The sequence below is a fragment of the Bombus impatiens genome, unplaced genomic scaffold, assembly GCF_000188095.3.
Source record: "Bombus impatiens unplaced genomic scaffold, BIMP_2.2 scf_0361, whole genome shotgun sequence".
NCBI lineage: Eukaryota > Metazoa > Arthropoda > Insecta > Hymenoptera > Apidae > Bombus > Bombus impatiens.
In genome coordinates, this window is record NT_176780.1 from 324,803 (window position 1) to 339,123 (window position 14,321).

General features: G+C 37.8%; 3 protein-coding genes across 6 annotated transcripts; 1 reads left to right on the forward strand and 2 right to left on the reverse strand.

Annotated features, from left to right (window-relative positions):
- Nucleotides 1-42: 42 nt before the first annotated feature.
- Nucleotides 43-4,788, reverse strand: LOC100745658 (acyl-CoA-binding protein homolog). The gene is made up of 4 exons (XM_003489652.4): nt 4,679-4,788; nt 993-1,127; nt 410-524; nt 43-288 (listed from the first exon to the last, which is right to left on the reverse strand). Exons 2-4 carry the CDS (start codon nt 1,005-1,007, stop codon nt 155-157), a joined length of 264 nt encoding a protein of 87 aa, XP_003489700.1. The 5' UTR covers nt 1,008-1,127; nt 4,679-4,788; the 3' UTR covers nt 43-154.
- Nucleotides 1,034-12,462, forward strand: LOC100749682. 4 transcript variants are annotated; one of them, XM_012385843.3, is made up of 16 exons: nt 1,034-1,146; nt 1,389-3,457; nt 4,637-5,732; nt 5,818-6,146; nt 6,398-6,834; nt 6,910-7,043; nt 9,120-9,314; nt 9,596-10,144; nt 10,230-10,330; nt 10,413-10,515; nt 10,601-10,949; nt 11,012-11,125; nt 11,225-11,386; nt 11,492-11,686; nt 11,782-12,098; nt 12,182-12,462. In XM_012385843.3, the coding sequence occupies exons 2-16, from the start codon at nt 3,185-3,187 to the stop codon at nt 12,394-12,396; spliced, it is 4,569 nt and encodes a 1,522-aa protein (XP_012241266.1). In that variant the 5' UTR covers nt 1,034-1,146; nt 1,389-3,184; the 3' UTR covers nt 12,397-12,462. The 4 variants fall into 4 exon arrangements, with proteins under 4 accessions (XP_012241266.1, XP_012241267.1, XP_024223533.1 ...); XM_012385844.3 differs by lacking the exon at nt 9,120-9,314; XM_024367764.2 differs by lacking the exon at nt 1,034-1,146 and having other exon boundaries at nt 3,409-4,043; nt 4,595-5,732.
- Nucleotides 12,463-12,527: 65 nt separating this feature from the next.
- LOC100745781 (transmembrane emp24 domain-containing protein 5) lies at nt 12,528-14,206 on the reverse strand. Its single transcript, XM_003489653.3, has 4 exons — nt 13,862-14,206; nt 13,415-13,611; nt 13,246-13,312; nt 12,528-13,182 (listed from the first exon to the last, which is right to left on the reverse strand). The coding sequence occupies exons 1-4, from the start codon at nt 14,048-14,050 to the stop codon at nt 12,952-12,954; spliced, it is 684 nt and encodes a 227-aa protein (XP_003489701.1). The 5' UTR covers nt 14,051-14,206; the 3' UTR covers nt 12,528-12,951.
- Between the last annotated feature and the right edge of the window lie 115 nt (nt 14,207-14,321).

Below are 14,321 nucleotides of genomic sequence, written 5' to 3' on the forward strand. Positions count from 1 at the left end.
AATAGTTAAAATTTAAAAGATGGGAGAAGAACAATTTAGAGATAACCCAAAATAACAATTTTATTTCAAAATATTATTTCGAAATATAAATCATATAAAGTCATACACCGATATAATACAGCGTCGTATTTGGATAACAAAATAATTAAACACTTTATTTATATTTCTCCAACAATTTGTCCACGAATTTAATGTACCCTTCTTTCGCATCGTTCTGCGACATACCTTCCTTCGATTTCCATGCGTCCCATTTTGCTTTTCCCTTTAAATCCAGCATACCAGGTCTCGCTGTACAGAATAATGGAATGATATAAATAAAATAATTGCATAAAATTTTATACAAAGTAAGATAAGCATAATCCATATACTTCTTATATAATATGTATTAAACATGTATGTAATAACTCACTGGTATTTATATTTCCCACTGTTGCTTGTTTAAACAACGCGTACAATTCTAAAAATTCTTCGTCAGTAGGACGTTTGGTAAGAGCTTTTACAGCTTCTGTTGCTTGCTCGAATTTCTACAAAATCACATATACAATTATGTACTATCTAGTCATATTAGTTATTGCAGATGCTCGTAACTGTATTTTCCTTAATATTTAAATTTCCTATTTACTTTTATAGCACAAGACATTACTGAATAATGGAAGACAAATTATGACGTTGCACAAAATTTCACCTTTGAATCATTACGTTATCTAATAGGAAAATATCGTTAGAAAATAAATTTCTTGTGAATGAGTGAAATTGGTAATATATTATTTACGTAAATCATAGTTCCTCGTTTTCTTCCTACTGAGCAATCTTAAGCATTAACTATTTATCACAAATGACAACAACAATTATTATAATAAATTTTTCTTTCTGCTTTTTACAATTATACAATCCGATCTTGTATCAATACATAGTGATTTATTTACCGAATATAGTCACATAAATGAAACCGAACGCGCCGAAAAGTATTGAATCGATAAAATCGTAATTACCTGATCAAGAGACATCCTTTTTAGCAGTTAATGGTAGCTTTCGGTTAAGTACTGCCAGTGACCAATGGATCTACCTATGCATGGATTAAATATTGCTTCTGGAGTCCCCACCTTTTTACCAACTATGCTACATAACTGGCAATGACAAAAAGAGGTACATGTAAGATTTAAAAAAACTTAGTACGTACATACATCTACGAATAATAATCAATCCATGTCGATGTTTTTAAGCCGATTTATATATTTCATATATAATTTACTACCAATAGTTTACAAATTGTTGGCTTCGTAAATTTTTATCGATACTACCGAAGGTGCGATATTTTAGTGCACCTTTAGCTCTAAATTTTCGAATTATGTCTATAATAATTAAAAACGAATTTATATATAAATTAGGATGGTTGCTCGCTGATCTACTTTTGAGAAACAATGTCATGATACGCATGATTTGGTCCGGTCCAGCGATGGGAGACCAAGTCAACGAAAACCGCCTGGAAAGAATGGGGCCAACCTGCCACATCATCACCCAATACTCAGCTACGCAAGAATGTAGAAATTCTTGACTACCTGATACATCGTTTTACCTTTCCCTAACTTTGCTGTGCACGAGAATCTCTGCTCCTCAGGGCCGTGTTCGAAGACCATGTGTACATCGAAGCTCAGGCTGAATTTCAGAATTTCGAAACTGAACGAAATGAGTTTCAATCTCTCGAACGTATCGCACAGATTACACGGAGAATTCTATTTCTTAGCACGTATGTTGTACGATGATGAAATTATACATGACAATATGGAATTAGATGTTTTATAGATGCGCATCGGATAGAAGCAATTTGATTGTGTAAATATCGAAAAAAGATTAGATGATAAACGTAATAAAGAAAGGAAGACAAGGAGGATAATTTCGTTGGTATTTAGAACCGCAGAATAAAATTTGCTACATGCCATAGGACGAAAGTACAGAAATAGCACTCATGAAGCTACGAGAACAGGGAGGGTGAATCATTTGAAGAATACGGGAATGGTTGACGAGTAGCAACGAAAACCGACGGAGACGACCGATTTCGTGTACGCGGGATCGCGGCCGCGCGCAGTCAGAGCAAAGTGGTTTCAAAATTCACCGAGTATGCGTGATTTGTCACTCGATCGCCGATCAGTTCGATCGGGACAGTGTTACTCTCTCTCGGAAGAGTACGCGGCCAGCTAACACTAGTGCTCGACAGACACGTCTGTCATCGTGTTTGCGATTTATCCGATGAACGGTATCGTCGGTATAAATATACTTGTAAGCGGCAAATGTATCCGTGGCCTTGTTAACGATACAAGTTCTTTACATCGAGTGTCGAATAAATTTTGTGATTGTTTACTGTTTATTAACCAATACGGGAAGAGAATCAAAGAGTAACAGTAGCATGGGAAGTCAGGAAGTTTGGTGTGAAATATCTCAAGTATCTCGGCAAGCGGACAAAGTACACACCGTGAACAAGGAAATTCAACGAGAATAAAAATATTTTGATTGTTGCGATTGCGTTTATCGTTTATTTAATAAACGGTGATATGTATTTCGTATCGCTCGAGAAAACGGGCATCGAATAACGAACGATCGACAAAACGTGCAATGTGTCTTTTTGAATGTTACACGTTACGAAGGAACAGCAGACAGGCTTAGTTGTTCATTCTGAGAATCGTGATCTCTACGGCATTCGATGCGACACAGTCGACAAAGATATGGCCAGACCGCGTTCTCGTTTAATCGCGATTGCTCTCTAACAAGCATTACGTATCAAAGATATCAACGTTGTTTGACCAGCTATCGTATGATATCGATCGTATTATGTTAAAAATTTGTGCTGACAGTGGAGAAAAAGTTGTTGCTGTCACGTATGCGGCGACTACTGTGTCACGTTGCATAGCATCGAAAAAAAAGGTAGATAAATTCAATCGAATTCTTAATAACATACACGGGTATTTGCCGGTATCTGATAACAGATCGTGTTCCTTTCGTTATCGCTGGATCGTCGAAACAGCGCATCCATGGACTTTCTTCATTATGCGACACGATATTATACAGTTGGACTATGATTTTCGCGTGGTCGTTATCGAGAAATCAACTTTGAAAATAAAAGGTATTCACAATAGTAACATGACAAAATGACGATTCTTTTGGTGAACCGGTAATGACTAATTAACATATGATACCACTGGCTGACGTTGAAGTAAGAGAAAAGATGAGTATTGTACCAGTTGCGAATAGGAGTTTTCTCCACGGAGACCGGAAACCATCTCCAACTTCGGAGAAAATTCTTTACGCGACTCTCGATAGTCTGGCTCTGAAGAGAGCGACGTTACCTTTGCAATTGTTACCTATCAACGATGATAGCAACGCTACGACCAAAGCAACGAACGAGTCGATGAAGCAGGGGAAAATTCATACTGAGATGATTGCCAAGAGATCCAGCTTCAAGGTTCGCGTTAATTGTTCTTTAATAGGTGTTCAACTTCCAGACGATTTCTTTCAGCTCGATAAAATTGCAATTTCGCAACTGTCAGCGCTATTTCACGTTTGTCATTTCACAATCGTTGGAAAAACACAACGAACGGGGTAGTTGGAATTCCATCGCGATGCGAGTTCGCGAAAGTTAAAACGATGCTAATAAAGGAGTGGCTTGGAAGCTTGTTAGCTTCCAACGATCGTTATTCGCCATTCGGTTTGAATTCTACTGACCGACTGATTTGGTAACAGATTCAAAATCACTTCGTTATCTTATCGCACTCGTACTATCGCCTTGTTCCTCGTACTTACATCCGTTAATTACCGACCGACGAGATCTTTTTTTTTTCGCCCGTTTACATGCCTTTGTCGGAAATCAAGTTCTTCCGGTCAAATCAACTAGTTCCTCTGGTTCAAATTCCTCTAGAAATTGCAACTCGCAGAGCGACGGGGCGGTTACTATTTTGAAACAGTTAGGATTGCGATTTTTATCGTATTCCTTGAAACCGTATCCGCAAAACCGTTATAAATGTCTTAACTATAGTATAAGTAGGTAGGTATACAGGGTGGTTGGTAACTGGTGGCACAAGCGGAAAGGGGGTGATTCTACGCGAAAAAAGAAGTCGAAAATATAGAATAAAAATTCTTTTCTTTTACTTTTTTCTTTTTTTATTTTTTCCATCAAGACAACGATCTACAGTGAGATCCGTTATAACGAGACGTGATAAAGTGCACGCGTATCGATCGAAAATTCAAAGTCGATTTTCTCGAAAACAAAGCCTCGAACGAAAAATTTTTATTCTATATTTTCGACTTCTTTTTTCGCGTAGAATCACCCCCTTTCCGCTTGTGCCACCAGTTACCAACCACCCTGTATACCTACCTACTTATACTATAGTTAAGACATTTATAACGGTTTTGCGGATACGGTTTCAAGGAATACGATAAAAATCGCAATCCTAACTGTTTCAAAATAGTAACCGCCCCGTCGCTCTGCGAGTTGCAATTTCTAGAGGAATTTGAACCAGAGGAACTAGTTGATTTGACCGGAAGAACTTGATTTCCGACAAAGGCATGTAAACGGGCGAAAAAAAAATTACCAACCACCCTGTATATACGCAAACTAATGAATCGCGTGAAACGTTTCGTTCAGGTCGACGCGACGTGTCCTTCATCGAAGCAACATGCAAAATACCTTGTGGTTGCATCGCCGTTGTCGTCGTCGTCGTCGTCGAAGCCAGACTCGCAAGAAACGCGGTTGAAAGTCACCGCGATCGAGCCTAATCTAAAAAAAGATATCGCCTGTTTGCAATGCAATTGGACCAATAACAGCGATATCGAGGATACTTTGATAAGAGATAGCGCGTCGGAGACTGATATTTCCGAGGAAACCTATGCCGGAGAAATTGCACGTAATTCCAGTTATTGTTGTTATATCGCGAACGATGTAGCAGCGAGTTCCACGAACGACAAAAATGGATCTCCATCGGACGATTATGAGAAAATAGAATCGGTGATCGGTACGGACGCGTGTTGCAACTTTCAGGCAGAAACGAACGATGACGAAGAGAGTCTCGAGAACGAGGAAGATACTTCGTGCACGAAAAATGTATTTGTCAAATCTAAATCTACCAATGATTTAGCTAGCAAGAGTTATTCGGACATGAGACTATCCTTAGACGGACAGTCTTTAGTGGGAACGTTTTCGGATGGAAAGTTAGCGAAAAGTTTGCTCTTTAGCAACGAATTTCCAAACTGCGGGAAAAAGAAGAAACATTTTGCGAAAAATGTGTTGCATTTCGTACCGGAATATCTGGTAAAGGGACAAAAAGGGAAGAGAAAGCAGAAGGAAAAAGGTATTCCGAGTCGATCGTTGAATTCTCTGAAAATTTCATCATCGGTAGATACAAAGATAGGGATAAATTCCAACGGCAGATACAGATCGAAAAGTCTTTCTCGGGAGGAATTGAAATATCTAAAAATTTCTTCGCCGACGAATTTTGTTCATATCGCGTCCGCCACGAATCCGAATCTGGTTTCGAACGAAAACACGATCAGATTTAGTTTGGGGCAAGTGGTAATTACACACGAGCAAAAGTGCGCCACCTTACCTCTTCTCGTTGCAACGAACTACGAAAATTCAATGGCCGAAAAACGAAGCGGCCAATCGTCGTCGTCGATCGTCGCAGAGTCGACTTCTTTCGATGCAACGTCGTCGGTCGTTGATAAATCAAATGAGAAAGCCAAACGTACGTTTTCTCTTTTGGGATTACTTTTCTCATTTAGATATCCATTTTCTTCGTCTCGTTTAATCATAATATTTTCTAATTTTAGGAAGAAACGACGGGCTCAATGTTGAAACCCTAAAACGCCAATTATTATCCGAGTTGCAAACGCGTTCGGCAAAACTATTGGAGTTAAGCCAGCAGGTGAAAACGGACGAATATCGGGCAAATATACACGAGGGGAGTGACACAACGTACGAACTAGCGTATGAGCCGTGTACCGAATTACCTGCCAATTCCAGTTTTCTCTGGAGCAATCGGACTAAGAATTTCCTTCTGGAGAATACGCGGACGATCCCCAATGAAAATACCGAAAATATCGAAGACGCCGTAGGTGAAGTATACGACGACGTTGGACCTCTGAATCTTAACAACCAGGTGATAATCCAATGTGTGTGTACGATGTATTAATGTTCAGCGAATCGACGTGTTTCTCTAATTCTTTGTTCGCCAGTTATTTGATACATAAATGTCGGCCGCATCAGAACGCGACGTCATTTCAGCTTTTTCATATTGCGTTTTTGTTTATCTTAAGAAATATAATCGCTTGGCGGTTTATAGCGAATTATCGGGTTCTTTCGTGTTGCGTTACGATGCATTAATTATGCATTAATTAATGCATTAATTAGGAGGACGATTACGACGATGTGGGCACGCCTGATGCATTACACGTTACTGAGAATCGTATCAGCGAATCTTCGACTGCTTTCCAAGATTCCGATGATATTTACGACGACGTTATGGGTCCGAGTTGCGCAGTAAACGATTTTAAGGACAACGAGATCGAAATTTGCGATAACGAAGCGAAGCAAGAAAGCAGCGAACTATTCGTCACTAACGAATATTCTAGCGTAGACGAAAATATCGATGTATCAAATAACGACCAAGATGTATATGATGACGTCGGTTTACCGAGCGAAGAGCGAGTCAATAGCCTTTATACCGGCTCTACGATAGGTTCGATCTTGGGATCGAGTTGGATGTGCGGCAAAGAATCCGAGTGGGAGGATTTAGAGGATTCGAGTATGATCGGGCTGTCTCAATTTGCAAACAAATACTACACGTCGTAAGTAAGATCGGATACGACAAAATACTTCCTTATCATTTCTCTAGAAAATAGTTTTTCTCTTGATGAAAAAAGGATAGAGACGCAAGTCGTTTCGAGTAGAAAAAGGTCGGGTCAGAGATGGTCCCGGATGATGAGAAAACAACGATCCAGAATATCAAGGAAAGACTTCAATTCGTCGTCGAAGCCATGCGAGTCTACGCTTCGTGGTAAGTTATTGCAAAAATATTATAAAAATATTCTAAGATGAAATTACGTCATATGTGTATCGGTAATGTCAGGTATATAGTTGTTTCTATAATTGTTTAACAGGTGATCGATTTTAGGCATTTTATGTACAAACGCGATGTCGTGAATAAATTGTCGTATCTCACAGACGATGAACGTTTCTGAGATTTTCAATGAAACTGATTTTCAAAAAATATCTTGTTCCCATTTAAGAGTTCGTATAGCACAAAGAGTTGAAACATCGACGAGGCTTCAATGCTCGATGCGATCAATATACACGTCGTTTTTCTTTTTCAAAAGTATTAGACAGCGTAAAACGAAACATTTGCTACAAATTTCCGCTGGTTCACGCGACACGTGAATAGTATACGTAGGTATATACAGTAACAAGAGTAAGCTGACCATATAATTGATTCAGCGCTATTTGCATTCTTAAATTAGACGAATCATATGTCAAGATAATGTTCAAAATCGAAACATACAGCAATGAACGGAGTGAAAATTTTCCATCGATTGTGACTTCCTTTGCCTTCGTACATAATCTCGTTGGTTCGAGATTGAGAATCTCGAAGTAAAAGAGCGAAAAACGTACAAAGTAAAAGAAAGAAATAGACTTCTGGAATCAACGGCTATGGGACAGCTTGTGGAGTGCATTGTGCTGTTATATCGCTGGAACAATAGTCGGTTGCTCCAAGTAAAAGTTACCTAAATACATACTTACTTGTCGTATCTCACATGTCTCGCGATGAACGAACATCGCTGACAATCTACAAACGGTTGCACGTAATCGACCGATCATGAATTTTCTATCTGAACGAGACTTGCCCATTGAAATTTTTTTTGTTCGAAATGTTTGACACAGTTGTTATTCCTGAATTAAAAGAGAAATTGAGAAGGAGGAGAGACCGCATCAATCCTTCCGATCGCTTTCACGGGCATATTGCCCATACCTAAGGCGATTCATCGATATCTTGTAAGAATTAGCAACAGTGGGATAGACGATAGTAAATAGACAGAACGTAGGCGATGATTCGATGCGCGTGAAAATATTTTATCGAGGAATTCAGCCTGGAAACCGGACTCGAGCACACAGATGAGGGAGGTGAAAGCGCGTATTGCGCTCTCTCAGTGTCAGTCACGGCCGAGACGCTGCGCTGTTTGCGTCGCATCGTGTAGCGTCGCGCTACTTCATATCGTATCGTGTCGGAACTCTCTATTATACTTTCGCGCGATTTTTCGTTCGTCGATTGCACAACGATACGATTCTTTCTTGATCATCGCTACCTGCTTAGTCTTTTACTTAATTCCGACACGAATTTGATATTCGTCCATCGGTATTCGTAAGCGAGACTCGTCCGCAACGAGTCGACATGTCGTGGAAATGAAACAGACCTTGAAAACTTTCCAACGACCAAATACACAAGGTAAATTACGTCGGTTATTTCGTACGATACTTTATTTTATACACGACATGATAAAGACTTTACAAAAATCGAGGTTTGTCCAAGACATAAACAGCACGAAACCGTTTACAACGTATCCCTTTTGTCTGACTGATCTCAACTTATTCGCTCGCCATTCAGATACTGGAAATAAAAAAATCTCTTTTCGTCGCTTTTGTTCGTTCGTTCGGAAATATACATATATATATATATATATTGTAGATTTTAATTATTTTTCTGAACAAGCAATACGTTTTAAAGTATCCGATCGCGAGAGTTATTCAACGAGATCCGACAAGACGATCTGTGTTTAGAAATGAAAGTAAAAAGAAATTACACGCGACTCACGATCGAAATAATTTCACTTTATTCATCCGATGCACCATGGCTTCTACCTGTCCCCTTCTCCTCTTTGATTTCTCGATTTCTCGATCTTCCTGTTAACGTTTGAAACTTGGACAAATGTCGAGCACCACACACATACACACACACACACACCCCCACGTTATACCACATCGCACCACATCACGTCACACCATATACATATGTATTTGTACACGTGTGTGCGGTAAGAAAACGACATAGTAACGCTTGACCGTGAACGATGATTTTAAGTGGCTGTCAGCCTTGGCAACGGATCGGTGTTGCTCGTTGGCTGTACGCAGAATATCGAAGAATGGAAGAAAGAAGAAAGCGAGGACCGAACGACGCAACAAGATCCACAGAGAACACAGGGTCTTGTTCAAATGAGGGTCATCGACCTAGACGAAGACGTGGACACGCAGGAAACATCGTGCTACGTTCACGAAGGTCCTTGCAAGATTTTAGGAAGTTGCGCTGATTAAAATTTTCATATACTGTTAAACAACAACGAATTTCTATCGATTGTTTGTCCGTCTGTCTTACGGGAAGAAAAGATTTTCTATGTATCTCAAAATCAATCTTAGAAAAGAGATCTAATAAATTCTATGATTTACCTTGAAATCGTATTAAAACAAAAAACCACTTTCCTACTAGTTTGGCAGGTAGAGGTTGGAACATAGCGCGGGCGCGTCTCGTTTTTCATCGACTTAGTCATTAACGTTTTACAGACGATACATCCGATGACAGCACGTACGAGAGTCTCCATTCCTTCCAGCCGGACGACTTCTGCACAGATTCGGAAGCGGAGACGACAACCGACGAGACGACAAAGGAGCGAGAATACGAAAGTACCGAAACAGAACAAAAGATTCCGATAGATTCCGATCGATTAGTGATCGCGTATTTGGAAGCACCCACAAGACCGAATCCTCCACCACCGCGCGAAGTTAGTCTGACTCGAACTCTTGGTAAAAGAATAAAGATGCTTCGAAGGACATGGAGTATTACCAAAGGAAGTCTGGGCCGCATGCGAAAGAGAACTACGGTCGACGACGGTCATTCTTGCGACGAAAGTAAGGAATTCTCCAACGATCATTCGAATTTAGACGGTGGAAGATATTTTAGTTTTGCCAGACATTTTAAAAGAACCGTTACCGGACCTTTTTCAACCTTTTACTTAAATGGTTACATCGATTCCGCGAATGGCGATAACGATCTCTCAGCGTCCAAAAATTCAAGCGAGGAACCAATGTATAGCAATACCAATGACGAGATGGGTAAGTCAGTGTTTGAAACTTATATATATATCTCTCTCTCTCCTTTCTTTCTTGATCTTCCTAATTTCTCACGTAATTCCTCTAGACCACTACAGCGTACTCGTCGATCAAGAACCACTCTATCAATTTTATGCAGCAGCTGCTGCTAGGATCGCGTCCGACTTCAGCTCAGACGATTACGAGGAGGTAATGTATTATATTACAGACCATTCGGAATATTCAAATGCTTCCGATACAGTCTAATTATCTATCTATTATCGATTATCAGGTCGAGGGTATGATCCCGTCGCGATCTACTACGGATTTGGCAAAACCGGGACATAGAACGTTGTGGTGTCAAACACCACAAGTCATAAATAATGGTCTTTTACGTAAGCGACACGTTACATTGTTGCTGTTTTGAATTTTCATATTTTATCCAAAGTCTATCCAAGATCACGTTTTACTCTTTACTAGAACGACTAAGTACGGAGGAGAAGAAGGTTCAAGAAGCGAAATTCGAGATTCTTACTTCAGAAGCGTCCTATTTGAATTCTCTACGTGTCCTAAAAAACGAATTTCTCAACGAACCCTCACTCGATGAAATTTTAACTCCGTTCGAGAAAGATAAACTGTTCGGCGGTATTCCTAGCGTATTGCAAGCATCGGAACAGTTTTTAGCTGAACTAGAAGCTGTATGGAGATACGATCCCATGTTGCACGGTTTGCCAGACGTGTTGCTTAAATATACCGACAAATGTTTAGATATTTACGTAGCGTATTGTTCTAATCAAGTTAGCATAGATACGACTCTTAAAGATTTAAGGTAAGTAGAAAATAATTCCTTCGGATGGTGATAAAGTTATATCGGTGAATTAATTTTTCCAGAACACGAAAAGGTTCAAAATTTATAGAAACCATATCGCAAATAGAAGCTCGTTCGACTTGTCAAAGTTTGTCGTTGCACTCATTTTTAATGTTACCGATGCAGCGAATAACGAGGTAAAATAAATTCTGTTTAAATGTTAAGATTTCACACATGTCGAATAACGAATGAACGCGACAAAAGCATGTAAATTATTAAAAAGTATGTGAATCCAGGCTTCCTTTATTGGCCGATGCGGTTCTTTCTAAACTGCCAGTAGAATGTGAAGATAGATCATATTGGGAAAAAGTTTTGTCGAGTTTAAGTTACGTCGTTGCTGAATGTAACGAAGGCGCCAGTACCGCAGCGAAAGAAATCGAAATGGAAAATTTAATACGGTAATGTTTACGGCGTAATATAGCCCAAGAAAGTTGTATCGCAATCTTCCCTATTTATTTCCATATATGTGTATATATATTAAACAAGAATTTTTATTTTAACAGAAAATTGGAATATTCCGCAAAAATTAAACCAATTGTATTAAAAGGGAAACATTTGGTTAAAAGTGGACCAACCGTACAACTATCGACAAAAGCCGATGCGGAATACAAACTCACGTTTGGAAAAAGATTTAACAAGACGCCACTTTATTTATTATTGCTCACGGATCTTCTTCTAGTCGCAAAACAGAAATCTAAGTATGGGCTTTCGTCATAATAGCATTCTCCTGCTCTGCTATAAAATAGAAAATTATTGTTTCGTATAACGTATGTTTTTTTTCTCTATGTCACAGTACTCACGACGAAATGTACACCGTTATAGATACTTGTAAGAGAAGTTTAATCGCTTTAGAACCAGTTCCTGAAGACTCGCCATTTGCTGGACGCAATGCGATGCTGTTGACGCTCTTAGAAAATTATTCTGGACATCAGATCGAATATATATTAACGTGTGAAAGCGACACAGAAAGACAAAGATGGCTGGAAGCAGTTTCATCCTCGAAACGCGGATTGCCAGAAGAAACTCTTTACGAAGTGTGGGATTGTCCTCAAGTAGTAGCTTTATATTATTACTCTCCAAATCAACCGGACGAATTGTCATTGCATCCAGGTATATAATATTTTTTATGAAAAGACTACTTAATCTACTTTGACCGATCCTGCGTTTCAATTAACGCAAAAAGTTGCTTTTAGGTGATATTATAAACGTGTTTAGGAAAATGTCAGATGGGTGGTATCAAGGAGGAAAATTGTTAAATGGTGAACAGGGCTGGTTTCCTGGAAATTATACGAAAGAAGTAGCTTCAGAACATGTTCGTGCAAAAAACCTTAAACAGAGACATCGTTTTCTTACACTAAGCGGAAACGCATTACAACGAAGAGCAAAACAACAATCAGCGACTCATTAAATGAATAATGATTCAACTATCGATTATTAATTTATGCAATTTTTAATAAATCAGATTCTACAATAATCTAATCCGTATCGTTCTCACATAAATAACAATAAATGTAAGGATTAGTCAAAACTGAAAACATGTTTATAATAAAAGTATCTTATTATTTATTGTCTTAATATAAATACTATTATAAATGTTCCCTAATAATCTCATCAATCTATAACTGTACTTCATATATTTTAGCTAAAAGCCTGAGAGTAAAAACAAATGAAATTAATATTTGAATAATTTATAACAATCAATGGAATGTTTTGTTTATGCAAAAATAGGACATGACACGTACAGTCTTACAAAGCAGGCTTTCCAGTTCTTTCTGAGAAAAGAAGAATATCGTATCCTGACAGTACAGCAAACTTTAACTTAAACAAAATAGACTGTCTTCTATTACATCCTAAATAAACAATCCAGTATATTCGTTATTATCCTTCCCGCGATAAACGCACAAAATTTGTTCGTTAATCGCGCTCACAATTACAATGATACAATATGTCAATGATACAATGTTTATATACCTGCTCTAGAATATCTAGATGGTTTCACTTCAAATAATTTTCTTACAAAATATACCTGTATCGTTGTTGTTACCATTATGACAATTATTTGGGCAATAGACCATGTTTGGACATAAGAATTATTATCCAATAATAAATTTAAATCTCGAGCTTCTCTACTTCTGCTCAAATGTTGAGTTTGGAGCATTTCATTAATGTTTTTCTCCACATTGATTATTGCAGACTAGGAAAGAGAAACACATCATGAACAAATTGTCGCTTTGAAGTGAAAATAATAAATACTTACTGTAAAGTTTTCCACAGAAAGATTTAATTCTTCTAGTTCCATTGAATATTTATCCCATTCATCGTATCTGTATCAAATAAATAAATATATAAATTATGGACTATAATTAAAAGATATACTTTGCAACATTATATATTTTAAAATGTATATACATATATGTATTTATTACCTGATTACTGTAATATATAAATTAACTAATTTTGAAGCAAATCTGGAAAACTGATTATCTATACAAATGCTATAATAGCCAGCATTTTTCACAGTATCTTGATAATCTGAGTTAGGAAGCCACTGATAAGGATGAACTATTACTCCTTCTGGATTTCGTACTGCGAAACCAGCTTTTCTATCTCCACCACGTACCACCTGCATTTATAAATATTCTTAAAAATTTTCTTATTTTCTCTTTTTTTCGAATATTTAAAAATCTCTAAGAATTTACGCTTAAAGAATAGAACCATATGGTTAAATATATTCAGATAAATCACAAGATTATACATATTTAAACTTGTACGAAAAATATTCGTTGATATTATACTATACTGATCCTCAATTTGAATAAGTGAATAAAAAAAATACTTTCTATGAAATAATCGTGTGAAAATTAACTGTATACCTGGAAATTTACGTAGAAAGTAGCGCCAGCATTAACATATTGAAAGTAACAATCTTCTTTTCCGGCATCAATATGAACTTTATAATCTAAGGCCACCGCGGGTAAAGTTTCATACCATGGATGAGGCATGCTGGCGTTCGCGAGGCTAAGAAACACTCCGAAAACCAAACTTCGTAAAAAATTAGACATTGTTCACGTTTAATCAAACAGACCATCACAACAATCCACCCGGCCAACAATCGCTTTCACGATCACTGACAAATGTGTTTCAATGTGCTTCTTCTACATCCACCACAATCTTCAGTGGTTCACAACTGTCTTTATTCGACTCTTTATTGTAATGTATAATTCAAAATATTGAAATCTATTACAAATTTTATTATTGTTTCATATTAGAAATGTAAAAATAGAACAGTTTAAATGTACAAATACTATGATAATATTCAATGTAAAATATCGT

Bases quoted from the DNA above. Each gene is read 5' to 3' on its own strand.
- LOC100745658 (XM_003489652.4), bottom strand. The intron at 289-409 runs GTGAGTTATTAC...TATTCTGTACAG, and splicing joins AGTGGGAAATATAAATACCA to CGAGACCTGGTATGCTGGAT.
- LOC100749682 (XM_012385843.3), top strand. From the start codon at position 3,185: ATGATACCACTGGCTGACGTTGAAGTAAGAGAAAAGATGAGTATTGTA. The intron at 7,044-9,119 runs GTAAGTTATTGC...GATGATTTTAAG, and splicing joins ATGCGAGTCTACGCTTCGTG to TGGCTGTCAGCCTTGGCAAC. The intron at 11,687-11,781 runs GTATGGGCTTTC...TCTATGTCACAG, and splicing joins GTCGCAAAACAGAAATCTAA to TACTCACGACGAAATGTACA.
- LOC100745781 (XM_003489653.3), bottom strand. From the start codon at position 14,050: ATGTCTAATTTTTTACGAAGTTTGGTTTTCGGAGTGTTTCTTAGCCTC. The intron at 13,313-13,414 runs GTAATAAATACA...TATTTGATACAG, and splicing joins TTATATATTACAGTAATCAG to ATACGATGAATGGGATAAAT. The intron at 13,183-13,245 runs GTAAGTATTTAT...TCTCTTTCCTAG, and splicing joins TTTCTGTGGAAAACTTTACA to TCTGCAATAATCAATGTGGA.